A 14870-nucleotide genomic window follows, 5' to 3' on the forward strand; every position below is an offset into this window, starting at 1 on the left:
AAAAATATGGAATGCTTAAATTTGCATGGCATTCTTGTATAGAGGCCATGCTAATCTTCCCTGTATCCTTCAATTTCGGTATACATGCTGCCAAAACAAGCTCTCAACACTTTTTAAAAAAACCTTGAGTATTATGTGGTGATAATTATTCTAAATATTTCGTGTGTGTTGGCTCATTAAATCTCTTTAATGTTTCGACACTTTATTCATTTATTAGAGAAAAGGTCTTGCTCTGTTGCCCTAGCTGTATCGTTGTTGCTTGATCATAGGTCACTGCAGCCTCGTACTTCTGGGTTCAAGCAATCCTTCTGCTTCAGTCTCCTAAGTAGCTAGGACTACAGGTGTGTGTCACCAGGCCTGGCTAATTACAAAAAAAGAAAATTATTTTTGTAGACACAGGGTCTCATTATATGCCCAGCTGGTCTTGATCCTTCCACCTCGATCCAAAGTGCTTCCTTCCCCCAACACACGTAACTATCAAAACCTACAATACTTTCAACAGTCGCCCCTCGAGGGAACAAGTCCCTGGTCTCCACGATCAGGACCAGCTAGTCCACATTGCCGACCCCAGAAAGGCGCTCAGGTGTTCGGTCAGCGAGAAAAAAAGGCGGGCGAGGATCTTGTCCTGCAGGCCACAGCGAAGACAAAAGGCTCCGGTTACTGGCCTCAGGTGTAAGGTTGCTCCGCATTGGCGGCGAGGGGACATTCCTATTACTATTACATAGTCTTTTTTTCTTTCTGGGAGAAAGCACCTGGTGGGAGTTAGGCTGCCACCATAGGGCGCTCCGGGACACTAGCCCTCTGTCAAACGGCAGGCTGCGCCAGCATCCGGCCGGGACGTTTCATCCAGGCCTGACTCTCATTCTTACTCGGCAGATTCACCACTTTTTGGTGTCAGAATTTAAAAAAAAATTCCAATTTCTCTATTTCAGAAGCTCTTTCTGTCCAGGAAAACGGAAACAGGAGAGACTTCAGGTTTTTGAATTTTCTTTTTCTATTTTGGTGTCCACAGTATCTACATCCAGTGAGCTGGGACCGTGAGTCGAAAGCGACGACTCGGATGCTCAGGTCACCGTTCCCGGCGCGCAGTCGCAGCTGCCTCTTGCTCCTGTCCCCGCCTGGAGTCCGACGTGGAAGTTGCTGGCTGACTGGGCTAGCGAGGAAATCGCTTCGGAGCCGCAACCGGAGGCCAAGGAATCACTGAGGATCGGCGAGGGCGGACAGGGGGTTCATCATGGGTGAGGAGTCCGAGAAGGGCGCCCGGGCGCGCACGAAAGGGCTGGGGCCGAGGACTAGGGTGCGGAGGAGGAGAGGGGCCGGCCAGAGAAGCCCAGAGTAGCCAGCTTCTAAGGGGGCGGGTCGCCAAGGACTTAACTCACCTTGGAACTTCATCTCTAGGGGTGGATCCGGCCTCTAGTTTCCCACTCATCCCTGCGGGGTCCGGGGACCCGGACAGCGCAGGTCCGCAGAGCCTGTGTTCGAGTCCTTTCCCCTTAAGAAGTCCTTTCCCCTTATGAAATGAATTCTCCATTTGCTGGGGAGAGTTGGTCTTGCGAAGGCTGGCAACGCGTTAGTCGGAGGTTCGCTGAGGTTTCTTAGTGAAAGATGAGCTGCGGCCCCAGAGTGGAAGCTTAATTATTCTCTTTACCGGGGCACTGGGACGGCGTCAGTTTGAAAAATCCGAGGGCAGGTGTTGCTTATGTTATTTTATGGCCAATTTGGCATTCGTCTGCTAATTTGCTGTAGCGTTTCATGTAATAATACAGTAAGACGAAGAAGGAAGTGGGGAGGGTATTTCTAGTTGGTAAATGAAATTTTAATCTCAATTCTTGGCCCGCTGATTGCGGAAACAGGATTCTCACAAGTATCAGGTCACACCCTCACCCGCTAGAGCCCAAATGAGGGTGCACTTTCTTTAACTTGTCTCCTACCCTCCAAATGAAGGTGCACATTCTTTGGCTTAAATCCCTCCACAGTTTTCTGGGGAGCATACTTGTTGCTCCCAGACATCACAGGCACTGTCCTGTCTTCCATAACCCCCTTCAGTTTTGTTCTTCCGCCTCTCTTGTACCTGTAAATGGTAAAAAGGACTTTGTCAAGTCACACCCGTTCTGTTGAACTTTCCCAAGGTTCTCTAGCCCATGGTGTGTTCATTTCTAAACTCGCGGCTCTTAATTATGGCATGTTTTTGCCAAATAACAGTGTGGCATCACTTCTAATGTACCTTGCATTTATTTATCTATCTATCCATTTATTTAGAGACGGAGTCTCACTCTGTCACCAGACTGGAGTGCAGTGCTGCGATCTGGGCTCACTGCAACTTCCGCCTCCCGGGCTCAAGCGATTCTGTTGCCTCAGCCTCCCGAGTAGCTGAGACTATAGGCATGCACCATTACACCCAGCTAATTTTTGTATTTTTAGTAGAGGTCTCTTAACCTCGTGATCCGCCCGCCTCCGCCTCCCAAAGTGTTGGGATTACAGGTGTGAACCAGGCCGTAACTTGCTTTTTTTGTTTTTGAGACGGAGTTTTGCTTTTGCCCAAGCTGGAGTGCAGGGGCGCAATCTCAGCTCGCTGCAACCTCCGCCTTCCCGCTTCAAGCGATTCTCTTGCCTTAGCCTCCCAAGTAGCTGGGATTATAGGCATCCGCCATCACACCCGGCTAATTTTGTATTTTTAGTAGAGATGGGGTTTCTCCATGTTGGTCAGGCTGGCTTCGAACTCCCCACCTCAGGTGATCCGGTCGCCTTGGCTTCCCAAAGTGCTGGGATTACAGGCGTGAGCCACCGCACCCGGACTGCAACTTGCTTTTAATCTTCTCTAATGCCTCTGGATGGGAAAAGGACTGTGCCACAAGTGCTTTTATACTATACAATACTTGGTGTACAGGAAGCTTTCTGGGAATATTTTGTATGCATTGGATAGAGCTTTATTATTGTTTTAAAATGTGTTTCTGTCAAAAATAGTTTGTTTTCGGCTTTTCTCTCAATTTCTTGTGCTAGTTATATTGCTTAGTGTATAACTCTGATTGAAGTTGGTTATAGTGGTACTGCTGCTGTAAAATACTTTTCATCCTCCTTACTGGCCCCTTGGTTTTTAGGGATCATGAGGGAACCATGCTAAAATATTCCTATTCTGCTGATTAGAAAACGAGATTCCCAAAGGCAGCGGCCATGTTTCTCATTCTGTGCCTGCATGCTACAATATTTAGGACATAATAACATAACTAATTACTTGTTTGATGTTGAATAATATATTTCATTGGGAGCAAAAATATGCACCTATGCATCCAGGAAAATAATAATATTTAATTTGGAATATAGCTTTCAAATGACAAGATTAGATGTTTTGTGCACCTAGTTCACAAAATGAAATTGTATATGTTTTTTTCTTTTATTATTTTTTAGGTGGCTTTTTCTCAAGTATATTTTCCAGTCTGTTTGGAACTCGGGAAATGAGGATTTTAATTTTGGGATTAGATGGAGCAGGAAAAACCACAATTTTGTACAGATTACAAGTTGGAGAAGTTGTTACTACTATACCTAGTAAGTGTTGGTATAATGAACTAATTGTAGGGGTTTTCTGGTCTCTATCTAACATAACTCTATTTCTTTCTCTCTTTTTTTTTTTTGTTTTGTTTTAATAGAGATCAGGTTGCCCAGGCTGGTCTCGGACTCTTGGCCTCAAGTGATCCTCCTGCCTTGGCCTCCCAAATGCTGGGATTATAGGCATGAGCCACTATGCGAGGCCGATTTCTGAATAAATTAATTCATATAATAAAGTATTTGTTAAAGTTTGTAAACTGCTAGTATGAACATAACATTGATAACACTTTTTCCATCAACTGAGAGGCAGCTTAGTATAATTTAAGGACCCTTGTTCTGGCTTACAGCTGGGATTGGCTGTTTATCGCTGTTTAAAAGTGGCTTAAGTTACTAAATCTTAATGAGAGCCAATTTCTTTATTAAATACATAAGATAACAAATACCCACTGGCTTTCAGGGGGAAATAAATGAAGTGGGTAAAAATAGTTTGTAAACCTGCGTAAAGAATTATATAAATGTTAAGTGATATTACATGTGAAGAGCCTTTTTTCTGTATTTGTTCCTATTTTAATTAAGGTTAGTTTATCTTAGTTAATTATATTGATTACTTTTAAATATCTGAGTTCTAGAGACTGAGTGTTGAAGTAATTTGGTACCTTAAAAATATTATGAGAAGTCCGGGCGCGGTGGCTCACGCCTGTAATCTCAGCACTTTGGGAGACTGAGGCGGGCGGATCATCTGAGGTTGGGAGTTTGAGACCAGCCTGACCAACGTGGAGAAACCATGTCTCTATTAGAAATACAAAATTAGCCAGGCATGGTGGTGTATGCCTGTAATCCTAGCTACTTGGAGGCTGGGGCAGGAGAATCCCTTGAACCCGGGAGATGGAGCTTGCAGTGATCTGAGATCATGCCATTGCACTGCAGCCTGGGAAACGAGAGCAAAACTCCATCTCAAAAAAATATATATATATGTGTATATATATATACACATATATATATAGAGAGAGAGAGAGAGAATACTTCAATTTTAATCAATTATTGGTATCTTACAAAAATGTTCTCCAACCATCTTATTTGACTGTATGAGAATACTGTTGTTATTTATACTTTTTCATTGGTTCTTCTCCTGAATTCACCTGGAGAAGATTAATACATGTAAATTAAATTGAAGAGTTCATATAGTTTGCTCAAGATTATTTAAATTATGCCTCTAATGTTACTCTATCACTTAGGGTGTTTCTGTATTGTTACTGTTTAAATTTATGGACTAAAACAAAAGAGGCTTGCCTCTAAGAAAGAAGAGCATTTTGAACCCTGTAATGTCTGTTATTCCTTTTTGCTGCCTTTAGTAAATTTTAGTTCCCTTAGTTTCTGCTTCTCAAAATCACCCATCTCTGTCTGGGCATCTCCTGCAGTGCACAGAGCAGCACAGTGGATAGTTTCGGGTTTCACTGAGTGCTGCTTTACACCACACTCTTTTTTGAGATGATGTCTTGCTTTTTTGCCCAGGCTGGAGTGCAGTGGCGCAATCATAGCTCACTGCAGCCTCTACCACTGCCTCTTAGGCTCAAGCAGTCCTCCCACCTCAGCCTCCCAAATTGTTGGGATTTCAGACATAAGCCACTGCTCTCAGTCTACACCATTCTCTTGTCCTGCACATATAAATGATGTTTTTACTATTGGTGAACATTATGATTACACTCCTACTTAATTCTAAGGGAGACATCAGGAACTTGCATTTTAGTTTTTTACTCAGATTTGTCATAGTATAGTTATTTTTTAATTGTAATAGACATACTTGCTAAATACTCAAAGGTATCACTTATCACTGCAGTCTTAAATAAAAAACAAAAGTTAATTGTCCAGTTATAGCTGGAAGTTATTTTTTATTTATTTTTTTTGAGACAGTCTTACTCTGTTGCCCAGGCTGGAGTCCAGTGGCATGATCTTAGCTCACTGCAACCTGCGCCTCTCAGGTTCCAATGATTCTCGTACCTCAGCCTCCAAAGTAGCTGGGCTTACAGGCACATGCCACCATGCCTGGCTAATCTTTGTATTTTTAGTAGAGATGGGGTTTTGCCATGTTGGCTAGGCTGGTCTCAAACTCCTGACCTCAGGTGGTCCACCTGCCTCGGCCTCTCAAAGTGCTGGGATTACAGTTGTGAACCACCGCACCCAGCCATGGAAATTAGTTTTTACCTATTTTTCACCTAAGAAGGATGGCAGAGAAGAGGGATATGACACCTGTCCTTTGACCATCCAGCCATGACCTTATTACAGGTGAGCTCTTGAGGATGTCTACAGACAGACTGTGAGATTGAAAGCTGCAGCCACGGCTGTGTCCTTGCTGAAGTTTAGAACTGAAGTTTAGCTTTTCTTGCTTTTGGTCTGTTTTTTTGCTACCAACCAAAATTCTAGTTTTCATAGTGCATCCACAACTGTACTTCCTAAATACATCTTTCGAACACTTTTTTATGCCACTACTCTATTATGAGGAGAGTTTAATACAATAGGATTTCCATTGAACTAAAAATTATATTTTCCTTTTTATTTTTTTAATTCTTTTTTTTATTTATTTGACCTAAAAATTATATATTTTATTTGCAGAACTGCTGGCTTTTAAAAAATATCCTGAAGGTTGTATTGATCTTGCTAATTGATGTTTTGCCCACGCACGTGCACCTGTGGGGGAGCACAGCATACTATCTCATCTTAAATAGTATAAAATCTCAAGCAATAATGTGATTCAACAATTACCATTTCTTTTTAACTCTAATCCTATGACAAATTATATGTGTGTGTGTGTATATATATATATATATATATATTTTAACTCTAATAACAGTTACCATTAATTGCTGTAACTCAATTAGATAGGATACTTTGAAGGTAGAATGCATTAGTCTACACATACCATTTATTTGATTTCTCTTCCAGCCATTGGATTTAATGTAGAGACGGTGACATACAAAAACCTTAAATTCCAAGTCTGGGATTTAGGAGGACAGACGAGTATCAGGTATGGCACAAAGACCAGGTTATTTGGTAGTATTTAACATTTATTGGTTCTTTTAAGGGTTAACATCAGTAAACCAGCATATGTGTTCTATTGTAATTTAAATGGAGCCACCTAGTTTAAAATGAGGTAAAATTTGGAACTATTTCCTTAGAGCATCCATTGAATTAAAACTTAAGGAAGCCCAATTTTTCAGATATCTGGTTAATGAAAATCTTTTCATGAAAATCTCAAGACCTTATTATTTCAGCTATTCTGAACTAGAAAGGACCCTCCTTTTAATTCTTGTCAGTCTCTCCTCTCTGAAACACATGTTTTGGAATTTATTAAAGTACCTTGCAGTCCTCCCTTTTAGGGCTAATATAAAAATAAATGTCTTTGGCTAGATGGGGTGGCTCATGCCTGTAATCCCAGCACTTTGAGAGGCCAAGGCGGGTAGATCACAAGTTCAGGAGTTCAAGACTAGCCTGGCCAACATGATGAAACTCTGTCTCTACTAAAAATACAAAAATTATCTGGGCATGGTGGTGGGTGCCTGTAATTCCAGCTACTTGAGAGGCTGAGTCAGGATAATTGCTTGAACCTGGACCCAGGAGGTGGAGGTTGCAGTGAGCCTGGGCTACAGAGTGAGACTCCGTCTCAAAAAAGCAAAAACGAAAATGCCTTCTGCAGTTCAGGTCTCCTGCTTAGCATTTTGGGCTTGCCATGGCAACAGTGAATGTTTGGTAACTGTCAGTAGTTGCTTACGATGGTACCATCTTAAAAGATTAATGTATTCTCCAAACATTCTGACTTCTTTTAACTCATTTCCTGAATCACATTTTTTTTTTAATTGCGTAGCCTCCCAAGCCAGAGTAGGCTAAGAGAGACTCCATTGAATCACTTTTTAGTTTATTTATAATTTTAGCTATTTCTGTTTCTTGGTGTCAGTGATTAATTTCATGACTGTTAAATAAAATCACATTAAAAAATTCATTCCTCTTAAGGTTGCCTAGTTAAAGATTTGTATAAGAAGATGTAATTATCAGGTCTGTGTACAACTTTTCTGTCAGTATATTTAGTGGTTTCATAGATTATAAATAGATTTTCTCAGCCTGAAGTCTGAATTCATTTTGAAACTCTTTGGTCCTGTGATTTAATGTTTATCAACATTCTTTTGACTCATCACATGGGTATATATATCCACCAGAAACAGTGAATCATTAAGGCATTGATTCTAATGTGTGTGGGAAAGGATTGGCATGTAATTCCCCCACCTTCGCCCCAAACCATGGCCCTGAGTTCCAGCATGTAAATTGATATGTCAGTTTCTTCTTTAAAACAATAACAATATATTCTCCCCTTTTGAATTTTCTCTAGGCCATACTGGAGATGTTACTATTCAAACACAGATGCAGTCATTTATGTAGTAGACAGTTGTGACCGAGACCGAATTGGCATTTCCAAATCAGAGTTAGTTGCCATGTTGGAGGTAAGAAACTTTACCACTTTAAAATGCGGGAAAATCATTTACATTTGCTGACTGTTTCCAGTACATTCAGGAATAATTAAAAAGAATGCAGGGTTTTTTCCCTTCATCCCTTTAATATTTACCTTTATGCAAATGACTTTCTATTCCAAAAATACAGTTGAGGAGAGGGTTGGAGACAACAGCAAAAACTAACCTTGAAACTTCCTCTTCCTTTAAGCCAGATTGCTTGATTTTCCAGGAGATTCAGAGCTCGCTTAAACAAAAGTAACTATTCTAAGTCACTTCTTTAAAACAAAAGCAACTATTCTAAGTCACTTCTTTGATGTCTTTTTAAAAAGATGTCTTTGTTTTTTTGTTTTGGAGATGTAGTTTTGCTCTTGTTGCCCAGGCGTGCAATAGCATGATCTCGGCTCACTGCAACCTCCGCCTCTGGGTTCAAGCGATTCTCCTGCCTCAGCCTCCCCAGTAGCTGGGATTACAGGCATGCACCACCACACCCAGCTAATTTTGTATTTTTAGTAGAGGCAGGGTTTCTCCATGTTGGTCAGGCTGGTCTCAAACTTCACACTCCCAACCTCAGGTGATCCACCTGCCTCGGCCTCCCAAAGTGCTGTGATTACAAGCATGAGCCGCTGCACCCGGCCAAGATGTCTTTTTATTTTTAGCTGTTTTAGAAGGATTGAAGTTCAGAGAAATATGTATTCCTGGATTGCTGGCACAATTTTTGCCTCAGGTTTATTGTTTTTTACCCTTCCCTTATAGTGTTTTAGCTACACAGACCTTCTTTCTGTTCTTTGAACACGAGCTTGCACACCTGGCTTCGGGCCTTTTGCACTTGCTGATCCTTCTGCTGGGAATGCTGTTCCCCAGCATCTTTGTATGACTGCCTTCCTGATATGTTTCTTCCCACATCTTTTCCCGAGAAACAAGTCACGGTTACTCTCCAGCCCTTTACCCTTCTTTATTCTTTTTTTTTTTTTTTTTTGAGCGGAGTCTTGCTCTGTTGCCCAGGCTGGAGTACAGTGGCTCGATCTTGGTTTACTGCAACCTCTGCCTCCCAGGTTCAAGTGATTCTCCTGCTTCAGCCTCCTGAGTAGCCAGGATTATAGGCACGGGCCACCATACCTGGCTAATTTTTTTTGTGATTTTAGTAGAGACAGGGTTTCACAATGTTGATTAGGCTGGTCTTAACTCCTGACCTCGTGATCTGTCTGCCTCAGCCTCCCAAAGTGCTGGGATTACAGGCACAAGCCACTGCACCTGGCTACTCTTCTTCTTTTTTCTTTATGCCAATTATTATTATTTTTTCTTTTTCTTCTATTTTTTGTAGAGGTGGGGTCTAGCTGTGTTGCCGAGGCTGGTCCCAAACTCCTGTCCTCAAGTGATCATCCTGCTTCATCCTCCTAGTACTGGGATTACAGGTGTGAGCCATCACATCCCACTTACTGTTTTTTTCTTTTTTAAGATGGAGTTTTACTCTTGTTGCTTAGGCTGGAGTTCAGTGGCGCGATCTGGGCTCACTGCAACCTCCACCTCCTGGGTTCAAGCAATTCTCCTGCCTCAGCCTCTCAAGTAGATGGGAGTACAGGCACATGCCACCATGCCTGGCTAATTTCTTTTTTTTTTTAATTTTTAGTAGAGATGGAGTTTCATCATGTTGGCCAGGTTGGTCTCAAATTCCTGACCTTGGGTAATCCACCAGTCTCGGCCTTCCAAAGTGCTTGGATTATAGGCCTGAGCCACAGCGCCCAGCCGAACTACTGACTTCTTAATGTCTTCCAAGTTATAAATTGCAGACTTGATAGTTTTAAACATTTGGTTAATTATTTTTTTACATCATATCATTATATTTATTATAAGAGCTCCTTAGATCAAATTTAAATATAAGGATAAGGTTGAATTGCCTTGTGTGTAATGGATTTTTAAAAGAACAGCTTATTTAGGTATAATTCACAGGATATAATGCATTTTATCATATAAAGTATTGCTTAAAAGAATTGCATAGGGGAGGGACAGCGGTGGGGTGGGGAGTTGGGGAGAGATAGCATGGGGAGAAATGCCAGATACAGGTGATGAGAAGGAAGGCAGCAAATCACACTGCCATGTATGTACCTATGCAACAATCTTGCATGTTCTTCACATGTACCCCAAAACCTAAAATGCAATTAAAAATAAATAAATAAAAATAAAAAAAAGAATTGCATTATTGACTTTAATTTGCAAATCTTGAGTTGTGCAGGATTATTGTTAGATTATTTGCAGTGTTAGGATTTGACTTTTAAGTCTTTCAGAGAAGTAAAAATTGGATTCTTTCTTTAGGAAATGACTTTTAATTCATCAATAAATATCATGTTATTAGAAGTACAGGCCAAGTACGAGTCAGAACTGTTAATGTTAAAACATACAGACATAAACCAGGTGTGGTGGTTCACACCTGTAATCTCAGCACTTTGGGAGGCCAAGGCAGGTGGATCACTTGAGGTCACAATCACCTGGCAACATGATGAAACCCCACCTCAACTAAAAATACAAAAATTAGCTGGGTGTGGGGGTGCACGCCTGTAATTCCAGCTATACGGGAGCCTGAGGCAGGAGAATCGCTTGAACCCCAGAGGTTGCAGTGAGCTGAGATCATGTCACTGCACTCTAGCCTGAGTGACCCAGCAAGACTCCATCTCAAAACAAACAAAATAAAAAGTATGTAAACACAAAAGCAGTTTAGGTTTTAATTTTTTTTTTTTTTGAGACGGAGTCTTGCTCTGTCACCCAGTCTACACCTCTGTCACCCAGAGTACAGTGGTGTGGTCTTGGCTCACTGCAACCTCAAGTGATTCTCCTGCCTCAGCCTTCTGAGTAGCTGGGATTATAGGCACGCACCACCACTCCCAGCTAATTTTTGTGTTTTTAGTAGAGATAGGGTTTCACCATGTTTTATCAGGCTGGTCTTGAACTCCTGATCTCGTTATCTGCCTGCCTTGGCCTCCCAAAGTGCTGGGATTACAGGCGTGAGCCACTGGGCCTGTCCTTTTAACTTTTTTATATACAAAAATGAATTCTAAATGGGTAAAGAATTAAATGTAAAAAAATGAAAACTATAAGAACATTTAAGTAGATATGTTTAAAAATTCTAGATAGGGAAGGCCTTTCTGAATCAAATAATTGGAAGGAATTCAAAAGATGAGATTTAATTATATTAATGTAACGGAAACCTCCCAAAGTTCAGATATGCCAAACATAAACAAGGGTAAGATAAGACACCAGACACCGGTGACTAAGGATTAGTGTTTTTAATCATAACAAGACCTTAAGACCTTTTGCAAAATGAGCAAAAGGCAATTCATATCGGAAAAACATTGCTAATAATATTTGCATTTCTTTTTAGACAGGATCTCCCTCTGTCCTCTAGGCTGGAGTGCAGTGGCACAACCAAAGCTTATTATAACCTTGAGCTTCTGCCTCTGCTTCCTTTTTTGTTAAAAAAAAAATTTTTTTTTTAATGAGATAGAGTTTTGCTCTTGTTGCTCATGCTGGAGTGCAATGGCGTGATCTCGGCTAACTGCAACCTCCGCAACCTCTGCCTCCCAAGTTCAAGTGATTCTCCTGCCTCAGCCCCCAAGAAGCTGGGATTACAGGCATGAGCCACCAATGCCCAGTTAATTTTGTATTTTTTTAATAGAGATGGGGGTTTCTCCATTTTGGTCAGGCTAGTCTCAAACTCCCAACCTCAGGTGATCTGCCTGCGTCGGCCTCCCAAAGTGCTGGGATTACAGGCGTGACACTGTGCCTGGCCTTAAAAAATTTTTTGTAGAAATGGGGTCTCCCTGTGTTGCTCAGGCTGGTCTCAAAATCCTAGACTTAAGCGATCCTCCTGCCTCACCCCATTTGCATTTCAAATACCCTAATAATATATAAGGAGATAATATGTTTGGAAAAGTAAGTGATTCCAAACTCTACCAAGGCTTCATTGAAGATGGAGACTTTTATACACTGTTGGTGGGGTAACCTTTTGGGAAAGCTGTTCATATATGTATTCAGTTTATCAAAGCCTTAAAAAAACTGTTTATATGAACTTTGACTCTATTTTTAGAATATTATATTAAGGAAACAGATTCAAACAAAGATTTTTGTATAAAGACTCTGTCACTTGGGTTTATTTTGTATAAAGACTCTGTCACTTGGGTTTACTTTGTATAAAGACTGTCACTTGGGTTTATTTTGTATAAAGACTGTCACTTGGGTTTATCTAATAGTCAAGTGGAAAGAATCTAATAAAAGTCTAATACTAGAACATAGTTAACACAGTTTATGGTGCATGTATCCATAGTATAGAGCATATTTAGCCATTTTTTTATTTTGAAAAAGTTATCGTTTGGAGAAACATGATTTTAATTTTTAGGCAGGGTATGGAACTATATATAAATGTGATTTTAAATGTGTAAATGTATTCACTAAATAAACTCTTTAAGTATCTGCAAAACAAAGTACTAGTAAAAACACCTAGAATGTTAACAGTGATCATATTTGGGAGGTAGGATTATGAGTGAAGCTTTTTTCTTTAGTTCTCTACATTTCATCATGTATAATGAATACATTGATAATTATAAAATACACTTTAATATGTATTTTTTGACATTTTGTAAACTCAAGAGAGCACAGGTTGGTTAAAGGAAATTAAATATTTTCAATTTTATTTAGGAAGAAGAGCTGAGAAAAGCCATTTTAGTGGTGTTTGCAAATAAACAGGACATGGAACAGGCCATGACTCCTTCAGAGATGGCAAATTCACTCGGGCTACCTGCCTTGAAGGACCGAAAATGGCAGATATTCAAAACGTCAGCAACCAAAGGCACTGGCCTTGATGAGGCAATGGAATGGCAAGTATCGTTTCCAGAAGCCATCTGTCCATTTGTGTGTGCTTGCAGCTATGCACGTCCACATATAATTTTCCTCCAGTGTTGAGGATGAAACTTTGATATACTTAACAGCTTATCTCATAAGTTCCTCCAGCCTTTTCTCCCACTAGTCTTTGGGTACATCTGCCTTCTCAACCACACCTACCTGACTACAGTTACTTAAATAAGCAAGTTCTTTGCCAATTTTTAGCCTTTTTCCCTGCCTCACCTCACCCTTGAATTCCTTATCCTTCAGGAATTAAGGCTGTCTTCTCAAGAGCTTTTCCTAATGTATCTCTAGTGCTACTGCCTAATCACTCACCTAAAGTTAGATGCTCTTGTCACAGATTAGTGACATAGTACTTGTTATACTGTCTTATAATTTGTTTGATTTGTTCATCTACTTATTATATAATCACCTCTTTGAGGATTGAAACTAGTTTCACCTCTGAGGCATCCATACGTAGCCCAGAAATAGTAGTAGCCTGGAAAATAGATATTCAGCCTTTTTTGAATTTTTCATTCAAATCATAGACAAATTTAAAGCTTAAAGGAACCTTATGGAAATCGAGCGCATAACCTCATTCTTCTATGTTAGCTGTCATCATTTTAAGTACTTTGGAATTCACTTCCAATATAAAGTTTATTATAGATGATCATGCTTTATACCTGAAAGTTAATTTTATAAAACTGTTCATTTTCTCTTTACAGGTTAGTTGAAACATTAAAAAGCAGACAGTAATTCAGTCCATTCTTCTCCCCTGAAACGAAGACTGCATCACCTCTGTTCCTTTTGGAAACAGTCAAGTGTACTTCACACTACTAGATGTTAAAACTATATGATTGTTGGCATATACTGACTGACTGCAGTGTTTGTAGTAAATAGGGAAAAGAAGTATTTGGTTAGAGGGATAACTCGAATCACCTGAATGTTCTATGTAATGTAAAATATTCTTTCCTTGCTTTTTTGTGTTAAGGTATATATTCTATTTGTATGGAATTCTTATTCAAATACAGTTCTATTAAAGAATGTACTCCTATTGGATGAAAAAACCCTCCTATTTTTGAATAGTAGTTGTAGCTTGTTTGTATAAATACTAACAGATATCTTAACAGATTTTTTCCCCTTAATATGAATTATCTTTCCAAAGATTAGACTCAGTAAAGTAGGTGAGGAATATAGTGTGTATAATATACTCTTTATTTGCTTACCTGACCACTTTTTATTAAGCTGTTTTGTTAAAAGCTTTTGGTTATAGGCATGAATATTATTTTGATGGTTAACTTCACTGATTTATCTGTAATTGTCATTTTATAGTACTTTACAGTTGTCAAAAAAATCTTGCATATGTTGACATAGTTGATCTGTACAGGAAGCTTATGAGGTAGGTAGGACAGGTTATGATGTCTTCACTTTATGGACATGGACCCAGGGATCTAATAGGTTGGCTTGCCCAAGGTCACCTGCTAGCTATTAAGGTGGGAATTGGGCTCAAAGTAAAACTTTTGGTTCAGAAGCTTGACTCATAAACTATTCTATATATTCCCAAAAATGTCAGCATTGATAACACAGTCTAACTTTTAAATAAAATTATGTTAATTAAAGTAGTTACATTCAAAATAATGTCTATAAACTTATTACTCTATACTAGTAGATCAGTGACAAATAATCCTAAATGGTTATATTTGATGGAATTTATAACACATTAAAGAGAAAATTTCACATTAAAGGAAGGTTTAAAACTCTGTTTTTAAGATTATAAAAGGTGTCTTTAGTGGTTTTCATTCCTTTTATCTACCTGTAATTGGGGATGTAAACGTGTTAAAAATCAAAATCCTACTGATTCTACAGGGAGAAATTAAGCATTCTGTTTTAAAAATTAAGCTTATTGCTAGACTGAAAGTTTAAAAAACAATTCATGTTCAAAGCAGCTTTTAAAATTAC

The 14870-nt window shown here is 39.6% G+C and overlaps 1 protein-coding gene and 1 pseudogene across 1 annotated transcript; one reads left to right on the plus strand and one right to left on the minus strand.

Moving 5' to 3' along the window:
* Positions 1-99, minus strand: LOC135276317 (U6 spliceosomal RNA; annotated as a pseudogene).
* Positions 100-1106: 1007 nt separating this feature from the next.
* Positions 1107-14537, plus strand: ARL1 (ADP ribosylation factor like GTPase 1). Its single transcript, XM_012469237.3, has 6 exons — positions 1107-1238; positions 3406-3543; positions 6484-6565; positions 7922-8033; positions 12729-12907; positions 13637-14537. The coding sequence occupies exons 1-6, from the start codon at positions 1235-1237 to the stop codon at positions 13665-13667; spliced, it is 546 nt and encodes a 181-aa protein (XP_012324660.1). The 5' UTR covers positions 1107-1234; the 3' UTR covers positions 13668-14537.
* Positions 14538-14870: the final 333 nt, after the last annotated feature.

The sequence above is a fragment of the Aotus nancymaae genome, unplaced genomic scaffold, assembly GCF_030222135.1.
Source record: "Aotus nancymaae isolate 86718 unplaced genomic scaffold, 86718_ANA_hifiasm-v0.15.2.pri h1tg000021l, whole genome shotgun sequence".
Classification (NCBI taxonomy): Eukaryota; Metazoa; Chordata; class Mammalia; order Primates; family Aotidae; genus Aotus; species Aotus nancymaae.

Bases quoted from the DNA above. Each gene is read 5' to 3' on its own strand.
- ARL1 (XM_012469237.3), top strand. The intron at 3,544-6,483 runs GTAAGTGTTGGT...TTTCTCTTCCAG, and splicing joins AGTTGTTACTACTATACCTA to CCATTGGATTTAATGTAGAG. The intron at 12,908-13,636 runs GCAAGTATCGTT...TTCTCTTTACAG, and splicing joins CTTGATGAGGCAATGGAATG to GTTAGTTGAAACATTAAAAA.